The following is a 12662-nucleotide window of genomic DNA, read 5'->3' as shown; positions in this document are numbered from 1 at the left end:
ACAAGAGACTTTTGGTGGCAGTATATCTGGCTCCCGACTGTACCAGCTGGTTCCAGGGCCATATTCTTAAAATAGAAAAATAAATTATAGCTCTGCCAGGACTACATTTGGTGTAATCCAGAGAATATGTGTTTAAGTGTCTGAAGGAATCAGCCACAGGAATCTTGATGGTACCAGCCAAGATATCTGAGGTCCAAGGGTGGCAAAACCCAGGGACCATCCTGTACTCATGGGGGGATTCCAGCTAAATAGAAGCTGGGATTTGGACATGTCCGGGCAGGTCTGCTGAATACTCAGGGCAGGCATGCCTGGAGTCTATTTACATGACAACTTTTGGCTGAAGAATGATTGTTTGTTGATCTGAATGGAAAGTGGAATGGGAAGAAGAGAAATGTGTCTGTCTTAGGATGCAGGTTTTGAAAAATGTTTTTTAATAAATGAGTTTATAAATTAAATAATATATCACCTTTTTGTATTTGGTAATTGTACAATTTACATTAGGATTTTTGCTAGTTTGGAAATAATTTATTACTATCTTTAGAAACCTATAGCCCTCATGTAGGAAATCCTATCAAAATTAAAGACAGATTTAATCTAGTTTACTACCAGGGATTGTGTTGGGTGTGTGAATGAAAAGACAAAATGCATGTCTTGTGGCTTTGGAAATGTTGTTGGGTGACTGATTTTTTTCTAAATTTCCATGAAAAATAATGTATCTCAATTTGTTATTTGAACTGTGAACTTTTGCTATAGCACCTAGAACTTCCTGAAGCTCTGTTTTAAATATTAACGTGGCTAAAATAGTTTAAAATTTAAAATAAATTGTTTACACTTGTGCTTCTGGTCTTGATTAGTGTCACTCCTTATTCATTGCATTTTCAAGGTAGAGGCTGGTTGATGAGCTACAATTCCACTCTTTCTTTTTCTTTCTTTCTTCTTTTTTTTTTTTTTTGTCCGGGCCATGCAGCCTGCAGTGGAAGAGCAGAGTCTTAACCACTTGACCACCAGGGAAGTCCTCTCTTTTCTTTAGTTAATAACAATTATTACAGCCCTAGAGGACACTTATTCACTGGCTGTTTTTTACGTGCAAGGCACAGATCTAAGCACTTTACACATTTTATTTCTTTTAATCTTCAGAACATTGTTATGAGGGAGACACTTTTATTATCCTGGTTACATACATGGGAAAACTAAGGCCTAGAGAGGTTAAATTCCTTGTCTAATTAATATATAGCAAGCAGTGGGGAGAACTGGGGTTTTGGTGTTTGAAGTGTTTTAGCAAAGCTACTAATTACTCTAAATTTTAAGATGGTTATGGAAAAGAAAAGGCTGTTTCTCAGTTCAGGTATGGTTTAGGTGTCAGAAATTCTCTCATTGCCAATTTTGATTCTTTAGCCCTTGCAAAGTCACCGGAATTATTTTCCAGTCTTTTGGTCATACAAAATGATTTTTTAAATGACTCTATTTCAGTTGCTTTCCTAGAGATTGGGAAAAGCAGTCTACTGTGCACCTCTCCTTGAGAATGACTTTTTAAATCTTTAAACTTTTTATTTGGATATGATTCCAAACTTACAGAAAAGTTGCAAAAATAAAGATAGTATTAAAGATACCCATACACCTTTTACTCAAATTCACTTATTGTTAATTAACATTTTACTTCTTTTATCATTTGTGTGCTCTCTCTGATTACATATGGGGGAAAAAAAAACCTATATAAAGCTATATTTTTTCTTTCTAAATCACTTAAGGGTAAATTACATACATTTTTATCTTTCCCCCTAAATACTTCAGTGTGTCTTTCCTAAGTATAGGAATATTCTCCGCATGTGTATTACAGTAATCAATTTCAGTAAATTTGATTTGATACAATGCTTTAACCTATGGACAGTATTCTAATTTTGTCAATTGGACAATAATGTTATATACAGGGCTTTCCCCCTTGGGTACAGGATCCAGTCTAAGGCCAGGTACTACACTGAGCTGCATTGTTTGAGAATGATTCTAATTATGCCAGATTTTATTTTTGCTATACCCATACAGCATGTAAAAATCTTAATTGAAGTGGACCTCTGATGAAAATTAGACCCCTGATAGATTTTTCATTATTACTTGATATTTTGCAATTCCTAATGATGATTAGGATGAACTCATACTAATTAAAGCTAGTTACTAGCAACTGTTTCTATTAATTACATTATATACCTAAACGAATTAGATTCTTTTGAGTCATAGCTGAAATTCTAACAGTAGCCTAATGGTATTAATCTAATTTTAATTTTAAAAGAGACTTCTATTTTTTGGCACTAATTAGCCTAACGCAGGATTACTGGAAAAGTCGGAAACCCCAAGAAGGAAAATGAGATACTGCCTGGTGTTTGAGAGGAATGATTGATGCTGACAAGTATGAAATAAAAATTGTAAATAAATAATCCGGATGTTGTTTAAAAGGCAAGCTGTTGATTTTATCACTCCCCCTTGCCAAGACACACATTGGTGCCTGTTAAATTTGACGTTTTTACTCTGATGTCAATGGCAGCTTTAAAGCATCAGTAGCATCCCAGGATGAGGTAATAAATCTGTTCCAGGAAGGGATGTGAAACCATGTCTGCCTGCTGTTTCCTTCCCCAAGAGCCCAGCCCTAGTGGCAAGCCAGCAGGTCCCGGGCACTACAGAAGTTACCATCCTTGTCTTTCCTCGGTTAATGGTGGCCTGTTTGTCTTCTGCACCTCTTTCCCCCCTTTCTCTGGGAACCGGGGGCAGAGGGCTAATGAACCCGATAGGCTCCTAATCATTATACAAACTCTGCCCGCCCAAGAGGCCCCTCTGCCTTCAACAAATTTCTCATTTGGTGACCACAGTTGAGAGCCAACAGTCTCCTATAGTCATTTTTAATAATTATTTATATTAAAGAGGGTTTTCACAAAAGGGATAAACTTTTGAAAAGAACTTGGGTCACAGTCTTTGAAAGAAAGAACATATTTGCTTAGCAGTTTGCAATATTGACTGTTGTTTGCACTTGCCCTCCTACAGTCCCAATCCTCACTTCTTTGCATCTTGTACTTGATATTTTTTAATATACTTAGGCAATGAATTAGCACACAATGACTTGGAAACTTGTGATTATCTAGTTACGTATCACTATGTAGTACAATGTATTACAGGGACCACCAATTGATGCCCCAGATGCCAATCTGAGACTCTGATAGTGTGACTTGGCTGTCTAATGTAAACTGCAAAATATTAATACATGTCCTCTTACCTTGAAAGTGTCGTTATTAACTCTCCATGAACCATGGACATCATTGTGGAAATCCACCCCTGCCCCACCCTTACTTCACCAAGTCTCTAGAATTCCAACACTATACTGCCTTTATTTCTGTAGTTGATATTCTTACTTCTAGGATGTGCTGTCATATATTAGTCTATTTTCACTTTTCCTTGTGATGTGCTTTGTTTTTTAAAGACCTAAGATCCACTGTATTTAGATGAGGAAAGATAAAGGGCACCTCTGGCTATGGAGATGAGTTTGGAACAAGGATAGCTAAGAAGATGGTGTTTTTAAAGAGGAAACTTTAGGCTTGGTACATTGCAGGGAAGAACATCTACAGAGTCCTCCAGGGCTGAGTGGTAGGTATGCCATCACTCCTACAAAGGGGTGTCTGGACCTCCGATTTCTTTATCTCTTGAGCTCCACTGAGGTGATCTGTAATTTACCTTGGAGTTCCTACTGCCCTGGCCACTTAATTTCAGTGATAACTCTATTTCCCAGCAAATGTATCATATACATTTTTACTCAAAAGCCCACATAACTTCTTTTACATCATCAGCAATTGAGACCATTGGCTTTTTAAAATTTTTTTATTTTTTCACTCATCATTTATTTACAAATACACATTATAACTTTTATATACATTGCACATTTACATGGTAGAAAAGTACAAAACTATATATTTAAATGAATTTATATTTAACTTGCCATGTTTGAAAATATAAAATTGCATCAGAAAAAAGTATTATGAAAAGCAAGAAACTTGAACTGATAAAGCTTTGATATAACTTTTCATGACACATTGGGTGAAAAGGACTAATTTAAAAGGTACAGCAGACTAGCTTAAAGGAAACACCTAACAAAAGGTTGAATGTGTAGCATTCCCCTTCCTTCAGGCTCCTGACACCCATATCACTCAATTTCTTTGGATCTGTAACATCTTAAAAGTACATTATTAGAAACCACCCAACATTGCTATCAGCCCCTCTCACAAATGTCTTCATCACAACAAGAGAACGGAAGTAGGAATTCCCTCAAAGATGTATCCTCTGTACCTTCTATCTGAGTCAGAGTTATAATGCCTTTTGGTCAGTCAAGATTCCTTGTAAACAAAACCCGAGGGATCATGTATGTACAGAACAGGCAGCAGAGAATCCAATAAATAAACATGACAGAAACTGACATGCAAGTTTGTTATAATGGAAAAGAGTCTAACAACAGTGAAATGAAGGGAGACAGATGAGTGAGTGAATAGTAAGGAATGGACTTAAATGGTTTACAAGGGAAAAAAAAAGCTTTTACTTTACAAGCAAGAGACCTCACAATAAATAACAACTGCTCTTCCTTTCACGAATAAATTTCTTCAAAAACAAGGTGTACAGTCAACCAGACATTTTATGTATAAATTATAAAACATGACACAGTATAAATAAATGTCTACAAGTCTCAACTATGGGCCTCATCCAGTAGACCTCACAATGACTGCCTCTCCGGGTCCAGTGAGTAACAAGGTGGCCTGGGAGAGAGCTTTAGGACAAAGGTCCTTTATGTATAGTTTTCCCCCCAAATAAATAAGCATACACTTATTTACAGTATGGACAATATATTTTTTCTTTTTCTTTTCTTTTTTTTTCTTTTTTTTTTTTTTTTTGCCCAAAGGCTATGTCAACACTGAACATTGGTGGAGGGTTTACCACTCTAGAATGGAAGATATAGGAAAGCTGTAGTCCTGGTCTTCATCTTCCTCCTCTTCCTCGGTGTCTTCCGAAATGGCTAGATGGGGGAATACAGGGGAGCTGCTGTTTAAATATGGACAACAACAGCGCAGAAGCAGCTCAGTGTACGTTTTCAAAGCCCTCTGAAACAGCCATATTACAGCGTTGCATTTTTATGTGACTTGCAGTAAGATGCTTTTTGTTTTTTGTTTTGTTTTTGGCATCTGCTGTTATGCAATAAGTTTAAAAAAAAACTTAAAAAAAAAACCATTATCTATGAAGTCAAAAACTGCAGAAAGTTCTGAAGAATCAATGGCTCAGGTTTTACAGGCAGATTCCTGAAATTAGATAAAAAGCGCTCTTGTGTTCTAGGTATAACTGCTTTGGGTCCTTAATTCAGAGTTAGTAGAGGCAGCTGCGCAAAGCAGCAGCCCATGTGTGATAACAGAAAGCTGTCTTTGAAAAAGAAAAAAAACAACCTTTGAAGCAGTTAGTTTAGATTCAAGTGTTAATAAAGCAAACAGCAAAGCACACTACTAAAGCAAAAGAAATTAGGGGCAAATGACTGGAAATAGGTTTTTAGAGGCGACCCCCTGGATGATCATCAGACAAATCCTAAAAGCCCAGAAACATTCCAGGCAATTTTTCTGTGGATCGCCGAACTGCTGGTAAAATTTAGCAGCTACCTAACTTAAACAGAAGTGGGCTTATACGGGGAGGTTTTCGTGCTTTTTACGTCTCCATTCCCTAGGGCTTGCCTGGGAAAGCCTTAAATTGCAGCAAGGTTAGAAACTGCACTTACAGTTGCAAGATCCGGAGTGCTTCACTTCCAGCAGCACGCCTGAGGAGCAGGCTGCTTCCTTCATGGCACACTCGCTGGCGTAGGTGGCATTGTCACTGGCACAGACTGGCTCCTCAGACTTACTCTCAGGGCACAGCTCATCGCAGAGGGAACACCGGCCTCTGCCAACCTTGAAATCCCATAAACACTTTTTTCCACCAGTGCACTGGATATCCTCACAGGACTTTGCTTCTAGGATATAATACACCTGTGATGAGTAAATCCATTTCCCCCTTGCCCCCTTTCTCTCGTCTCCTATCAATAAATGTAAACATATAACATATCTTATTACTACTCACTCATGGGGGTAATGGAGATATTGTGCAAAAATGCTCTATAATAAAACCAAAACACACACACACACACACACACACACACACACACACACACCAGTTTCCTACATACTATATTAGTACATGAAAATACTGTAGCATTTTTTTGGAACAGAATTTCACAGTATCCTTGAGTTAAATATGTATTTGATTATTTCCCACAAGTGGGATCTTTTAAAAAAAGAAACAATTCTATCAGTTATCAGAATCTGATAACAGATTTTAGGAACTGTTAAGTAATTATTTCTTGCTTCCAGCAAGTCTAGCGCTTAAAAAAAATGTGTAAAATTGAGTGAGTTCTTTGGTTTCTAAGGAGGAAAATTGTTTCCTGTGTCTTGCTGGCATTTCAATATATATGCCAATGCTTCCGGAAGACAATGTTTTCTTAAGGAATGCTGTGGTCATGACAGTTTACCCAAACCGGAGAGTATTTCTCTCTTTGGTGAAGCTATGTGTTTGGGGAGGCTTTGGCCTTATTTATTGGTTAACCTCATAGTTTTAACACCAGTTCGAGCCTCTTTCTCTTTTCGTATTTTTTCTTTTCCTTCCTCAATCCAGAATACCTACTGATACACTTTCCCTCATAGGCCAATCCAATAGACCTGCCCAGTAGGCAGGTAGCCTTTCTCAGGTGACAGGCACTGGAGTAGGTTACTCCATCATTCCCACAGAGATACTGTTCAGAGGAGGTGGGCTCTGGGCAAATGCGGTTACATGTCACACAGTAGGCATTATTAGTCTGGTCCACCACGCATGTGGAGCTGCCTGGACAGAAAACATCCCGACAGGTCTCTGAAACAAAGAGGGAAACACACATTAATAGGCACCTTCTGGTCCTTAGGGACTGAGCATTTGATAGTATCAAGGAAATCATGAAGCATCCAGCTTTCAGAAACGTACTCTGGGAGCCCTGTGGTTTTCAAAAGAAAACTATGACTCTAGGTTGGTCCTTCAGTGTTTTAAGGAATCTCTAGAAGTTAGAAAGGGTTCCTTTATTTGGTATCATCATTATTGTTATTAGGCTATTACTGCAGACTACACCATCCCCCGGGGGTCTTGCAGTGGGTCTATCTCAGGTAGGAAGCCGGGGGAGGGGCCGGGTAGGACCTACTTTTACATTTGCCCTGGTACTGGACTTCCAGTTCTGGCTGCTCTTTACATCTGGCCTTGAGGAGTGCACATTCGTTGCGGTAGGTTTTTCCGTCCAGCCCACAGACTGGGCCTTTCCAGGTGATGTTAGAACAATCTGGGGCACAGACGCAGCGGGGTTTGTTCTTCTTGTTCATTCGGCATTTTTTCCCGGGCCCACAGTCCACGTTCTCGCACGTTTCTAGCAGTTGGAAAGATGCAGGGATTAAAACCGGGGCCAGGCACCGTGCAGGTCAGCCAGGAGGGCTGCGGGTGCCTCGCGCAATCGTGCTGCCAGGAGTCCGAGCCCCAGGGGCTCTCACCCAGAAGTTGAGGAGGGGCAGGTGTGGGGGACAGTGGGCTGCCTCCCATACCCATATCTCTCTCAAAGTGCACGGGTTGGCTGGCTTCACCACCACATTTGGCTAAGAAGTCCGAGAACCTCTGTCGACCTTGTTTTGCCTGTAGTATGTGACACCCAAGATTCAACCCGAATGGCTTACCAGGGCTGGGGGTAGTTAGGTGGATCCCACGAACAAAGCTCTCCCAGTCCCAAACCCCAGCTGGGCACTGGGAGGGTAAGACGCCCTCTATTGAGGGCCTACAAATTGGGGAGGAAGAGCCCTACCTTTACAGGGGATGCAGTTGGGGGCGCCCCCATTGAAAATCATCCACTTGAAGAGCGTGTTGTCATTTACGTCCTCTTCGGTCCATGAGGTGCTCAGGCGGCCGGTGCTGCAGCACTCCTCCTTGGTCAGTTCTGTCTTGTACAGGACCTGGCAGCGGCCGTTCTTTGCTTGGCGGAGCCAGCAGTTCCCAGCTGCGGGGAGACAGGGGCGGGGAGGTGGGCGAGTGAGCAGTGGCGGGGTAGGGGGAGAGAGGCGGCGAGCCGGCAAGGGAAGGAGACGCGGCGGGGATGGGGAGGGAGTGAGCGTGGAGGAGGAGAGACGGGAGAGAAAAGCAGAAAAGCAGGAAACAAATCGGAGGGAGTGAAGGGGTGGAGAAAGAGGGGGGAAAAGCCAGATTGAAGAGGTGGGAGGTGGGCGAGGGGGAGGGAAGGCGAGAGCGAGAAGCCAGAGCGCCCCAGCCATATCAATGTCAGTTACCAGTGACCCAGACACAACACGTGCAGCTTGCATTGACTTTTACTAGACTGTTTACTTTTATTCGTCCCATTTCATAACCTGCAGCGACTCGAAGAGCAGATTAAAGAACCTGACAAAAACAGGATGCGACGGGTGTTTTTACATGTTGCATTCATGTAGGCGGTACGAGTATTATTTGTGACAGGGGTTAAGAAAGTAGGAGAACTTGAGAGAGAGAGAAAGAAAAAGAAAGGGGGAGACAGAGAGAGACCGAGACAGACAGACAGACAGACAGACAGACAGACAGACACACACACACACACACACACACACACACACACACACACGAACAGATCAAGCAAAAGGCACTTGTGAAAAATGAAAGCAAAAAAGCAACCCGGCCCTGCCCGGCGCTGCCCCGCGCGGCCTCGAGGCGCAGCCCGCCCGACGGGCCGTTTTGCAATCCGCCAGACCCAGAGGACGCCCGCGGCCACCGCGATCTTTCGAAATCTCCCAGGGCTGCTTTCCCCGGCACCCCAGCAGCGCCTCGTCCCGAAAGGCGGGCAACTCAGAGTAGTGCGTCGCAGACGGCTAGGGACAGTGCCCGGGGGACAGTTTACAACACACACAAAATGTTAACGCTAAAGCCAGGAAAGTTACAAGTCTGCCTCAAGAAAAGAGTGGGGGGGGGGGGGGAAACAAAAGGGGGGGGAACTTCCTACTGTTTCATGGTTTTATATACATGTATGTGTGTATACACACACCCCTATCTCATACCTACCAAGAAATCTTTGCAAGTAATTTTCCCCCCTTCCTCCTTTTTAATGTTCGGATCTTGGTCAGGAAGATTTCTCATGAATCATCCATATAACTTTAACGATAATTGGATCGCAAACTGCTCTTATTATTTTAAAAAATTCTGCCCAAAGACTAATTGAAATAAACAAATCTAACTTTAAAAAACTTTAGAAATTTGCATCTCAGAATTTAAACCAATTGTGGGCTCCTCAGTGTTCTACAGAAAGTTAACAGTCAGAGGAATGAGGCAAAGGGGAAAAAACTGTAAACTACTCAAAAGAGTCCGGGGCAATAATTTTTTTTTTTTTTTTTTTTTTTTGCGGGGTTGTGGGGAGGGGGTTGGAAGAAGCATCCACTAGGCAGAAAGCGACTTCCCTCTAAAATTTTCGGCACCCACATTTCCAAGTTTGGGCAAAGTTTCTGAAACCACGTCCCCCAGCCACCGAAGAAATTTCAGTATTCCCCCCTCCCCACCCAGTCATTTTTTTAAGGTATCCAAAAGACGTAGGAGGGAGGGAGGTTAGATTGCAAATGGGTCGACTGAAATCTCCAGGCTACTGATGCTTGCCCCCTTCCTCGGAGCCAAACAGGGGAGATAACATCTGAACTCATTATGTCCAGAACTTGGAGCATCTAACCCTACCTACGGAGAGAGACTCCAGCTCACTCCCTTTCCTTTTAAAGGATAACCGCGCTCCAAACTCGGCTTCAGGTCCTAAAATGTCCCTGCCTTTAGTTTTCCCACTCCTCTCCATCCCGGACTCGCTAAGTTGGTCCAACATCTTCCGAGAGCAGCGTTGCTCAGAACAGACCCAGTGGAGACGACCGAAAAGTACAAACCCCTGCCCTTCGCCGAACCTCCCAGCGCATCCCCCCTCGCTTACCCTGGGCACTGCGGTCCTCCATGAACTGGCAGAGCAGCAGCAGCAGGAGGCAGAGCCCGCCGGGCTGGTGCCTGGGACGGACCATCCTGGGGGCAGGCGCGGGGCGAGGAGCGCGGCGGCGCGGGGAGCGGGCGCGGCGGCGGGTGGCTCGGGCAAGCGGCGCGCGTCGCAGAGGCGAGCGGCGGAGGGCGCAGCGATCCCGGCGCAGCCCCGCGCTCGCCACCGGCCGCCCGCGCGATTCAATGGACGTCAGAAGCCGGGCGCAGCCGCGCTTTAAATCTAGACGGGGGTCTCCGCGGTTTGCGGTGGGCGGTCTCCCAGTGTGTGGGGCAGTGGGAGGGCGGCCGCGAGCGAGGGTGTGCGCGGCTCCTTGGGGGTGGGGAGCTTCTAAAAGTTCAGTGTGAATCAGGTGACATTTCCCACCTTCTGGAAACGCTTCCCAATTATCTGGTGGAGGTGCCCGAAATCAAAGCTGCAGGAGGGGAATCGCCGAGTTCTTATTTGCGTAGGAGCGAGAGGGAGGGGGCAGGCGACCGGGGCGGGGGAGTGGGGAAGAACACCCACTTCAAGTCCTGCACGCCGCCGCTCGCTGGTAGCGCCGGCGCGCCGGGGGTGGCGTGTGTGTGTGTGTGTGTGTGTGTGTGTGTGAGAGAGAGAGAGAGAGAGAGAGAGAGCGTGTGTCTGTGTGTGTCGGGGGGGGGGGGGCGCGCGCTGGGGCTCTGGAGGCGGCGGCGGGCGGAGCGGAGCTGGGCGGCGGGGCGGGAGTTGGTCTCCGCACCGGCGCTCCTCCGCTCCAGGAAGACTTTGCAAAACGCCCGGAGAGCCCCGAGCTGCTGAAATACCCCGCCTGAGGTCGGGTCGCTGCCGTTTTAGGCCCCCGCAGTCTGGGCGCGGGACCCCGCGACGTTTTGTGTCTGGGTCTGCGCGTGCCGAGCGCTGCGGCCACCCGGAGCCCAGAGGTGTGGCTGGGAACCCCGGCCCCGGCACCTTCTACCCCGGCTGAGCCGGGCCGAAACGCGGCCCTGGGTCTCGACGAGTCACAAGAGAACAAAAATGTTGAACACCTCAGCCCCAGCCTCCCCACCCACCCCCTGCCCCGTCACAGTCTCGACCCTCTCGTTTTCTTTTCTCCCCTTTCACTTCGCCGCTTCTGGAGTCGGAACCCGGAGTGGGGGCGCCGACGCAGGCGGTCTACCCCCCTTTCCCGGCTCGGAGGCTCCCCAGTTTCTGTCCTGTGTGTCTCTGTCTCTCCCAGTCTCCTTCTCAGCATCCCTCTCTTTCTCTCTCTCTCTCTCTCTCTCTTTCCCTCTTTCTCTCTCTCCGTTCGCGGAATAAAAAAGATTGCAACATCGATAATGAACTTCTGTAGCCTCAGTTTATTAAGCACAGTGCCTGGCATTCTTCGCTGAAAGTTGGCGGGTCTCTCATTTATAACATTTTTGGCACCGCTGAATGAAACTGAGGAGGCGATATTTCCTTTTATATAAAACGATTACTTCACGGAAAATGCTATATTGTTTATTCCAAAGCTGCCTTTTAAATTTCTATTCTTTTCGCTTCTGGAGCCCGAAGGACAACAGACAGCGAAGTATGCAGACAAAATTCTTGGACATTCGCAGGTCACTGGGATTTGTTCTCCTACGGATTTCAAATCCGCCCCTCTTCACGCCCCCAACCTCCCCCCGCCAGATCGCCACCCCCCACGCCTCCTCTCGTCCTCCCACCCCCCCATCTTCCACCACCCCCTCCCACCCCCTCCACAACTGCAAATAACTCAGTGATAACAGATTTTTTTCCACCAACTGCAGGAGATAGTGCTAATCTTTTAATAAAAGATCCCATTACAATGGGATCTGTCTGGACAGACTATAATAGATCCCGAAATACAGCCGTGCTAATATTAGAAGACAGTTGTTTGGGTGCCTCTCAGACGGGCCCAAGCCCCCCTTTGAAAGTGGGCATGAATCACAAAGCCCCGCGGCCGCCGCACCTGCACCGCGCGCATTCGGTGCAGCAGGCTGGTAAAAACGGGTGACCTCGCCGCTGCTTTTCGCTTTATAATTACCGTCCTGAGGACGGGAGGGGAGGGGCGCGGGCGGTCGGGGCGGGGTGGCGCTGGCTTTTGCTCACTTCAGACGGCTCTGGGGGCTCCACATCCTTCTTAATCTTTCGGATTTATTCTTCCTCTCTCTCTCTGTGTCTTCCCTCTTCTCTCTTTCCCTCCCGTCCGCCCAACCCTTCTCTTTTCTCTTTGCCTCCCTCTTCCCCGACTCTGCTCGTACTCTCCCCCCTTCTCCCTCCCCTCTTGCTTTTCCAGTCTTCCCTCCAATGCAGCATTAATGTAGAGTTGTTTAGTGCCCTCTAATGGCCGACGACATTAACAATTAATAGCAAACTGTCCCCTTTGCAGGAGCCGACACTCCATGGCAGAGTTCCAAAGTTGAATTTATTTCTTTATTCAGGCAGATGGATATAGTGCTTATATAGTAATGTGCTGAGGGAAAGTTTGTTTTCTCCCTTTCAAATCCTCTTTCCCAGGGAAAACTTAGTTGAAGGAAAGGGAAAAGCTAACAATTATTGTTACTCGACCTTTTTTTGGAGGGGGGGTATA

At 45.4% G+C, this 12662-nt stretch overlaps 1 protein-coding gene across 3 annotated transcripts; it reads right to left on the bottom strand.

The window, feature by feature from the left end:
- Positions 1-822: 822 nt before the first annotated feature.
- FST (follistatin) lies at positions 823-10645 on the bottom strand. 3 transcript variants are annotated; one of them, XM_082378830.1, is made up of 6 exons: positions 10052-10645; positions 7913-8104; positions 7268-7486; positions 6724-6948; positions 5786-6013; positions 823-5041 (listed from the first exon to the last, which is right to left on the bottom strand). In XM_082378830.1, the coding sequence occupies exons 1-6, from the start codon at positions 10134-10136 to the stop codon at positions 4959-4961; spliced, it is 1032 nt and encodes a 343-aa protein (XP_082234956.1). In that variant the 5' UTR covers positions 10137-10645; the 3' UTR covers positions 823-4958. The 3 variants fall into 3 exon arrangements, with proteins under 3 accessions (XP_082234956.1, XP_082234957.1, XP_082234955.1); XM_082378831.1 differs by having other exon boundaries at positions 823-5321; positions 5786-6016; positions 10052-10644; XM_082378829.1 differs by having other exon boundaries at positions 5786-6016; positions 10052-10639.
- Between the last annotated feature and the right edge of the window lie 2017 nt (positions 10646-12662).

Source organism: Balaenoptera borealis (assembly GCF_965194805.1).
Source record: "Balaenoptera borealis genome assembly, chromosome: 2".
Taxonomy (NCBI): Eukaryota; Metazoa; Chordata; class Mammalia; order Artiodactyla; family Balaenopteridae; genus Balaenoptera; species Balaenoptera borealis.
The sequence above is the reverse complement of the archived record's forward strand: the minus strand, read 5'-3'. Positions and strand labels throughout refer to the sequence as shown.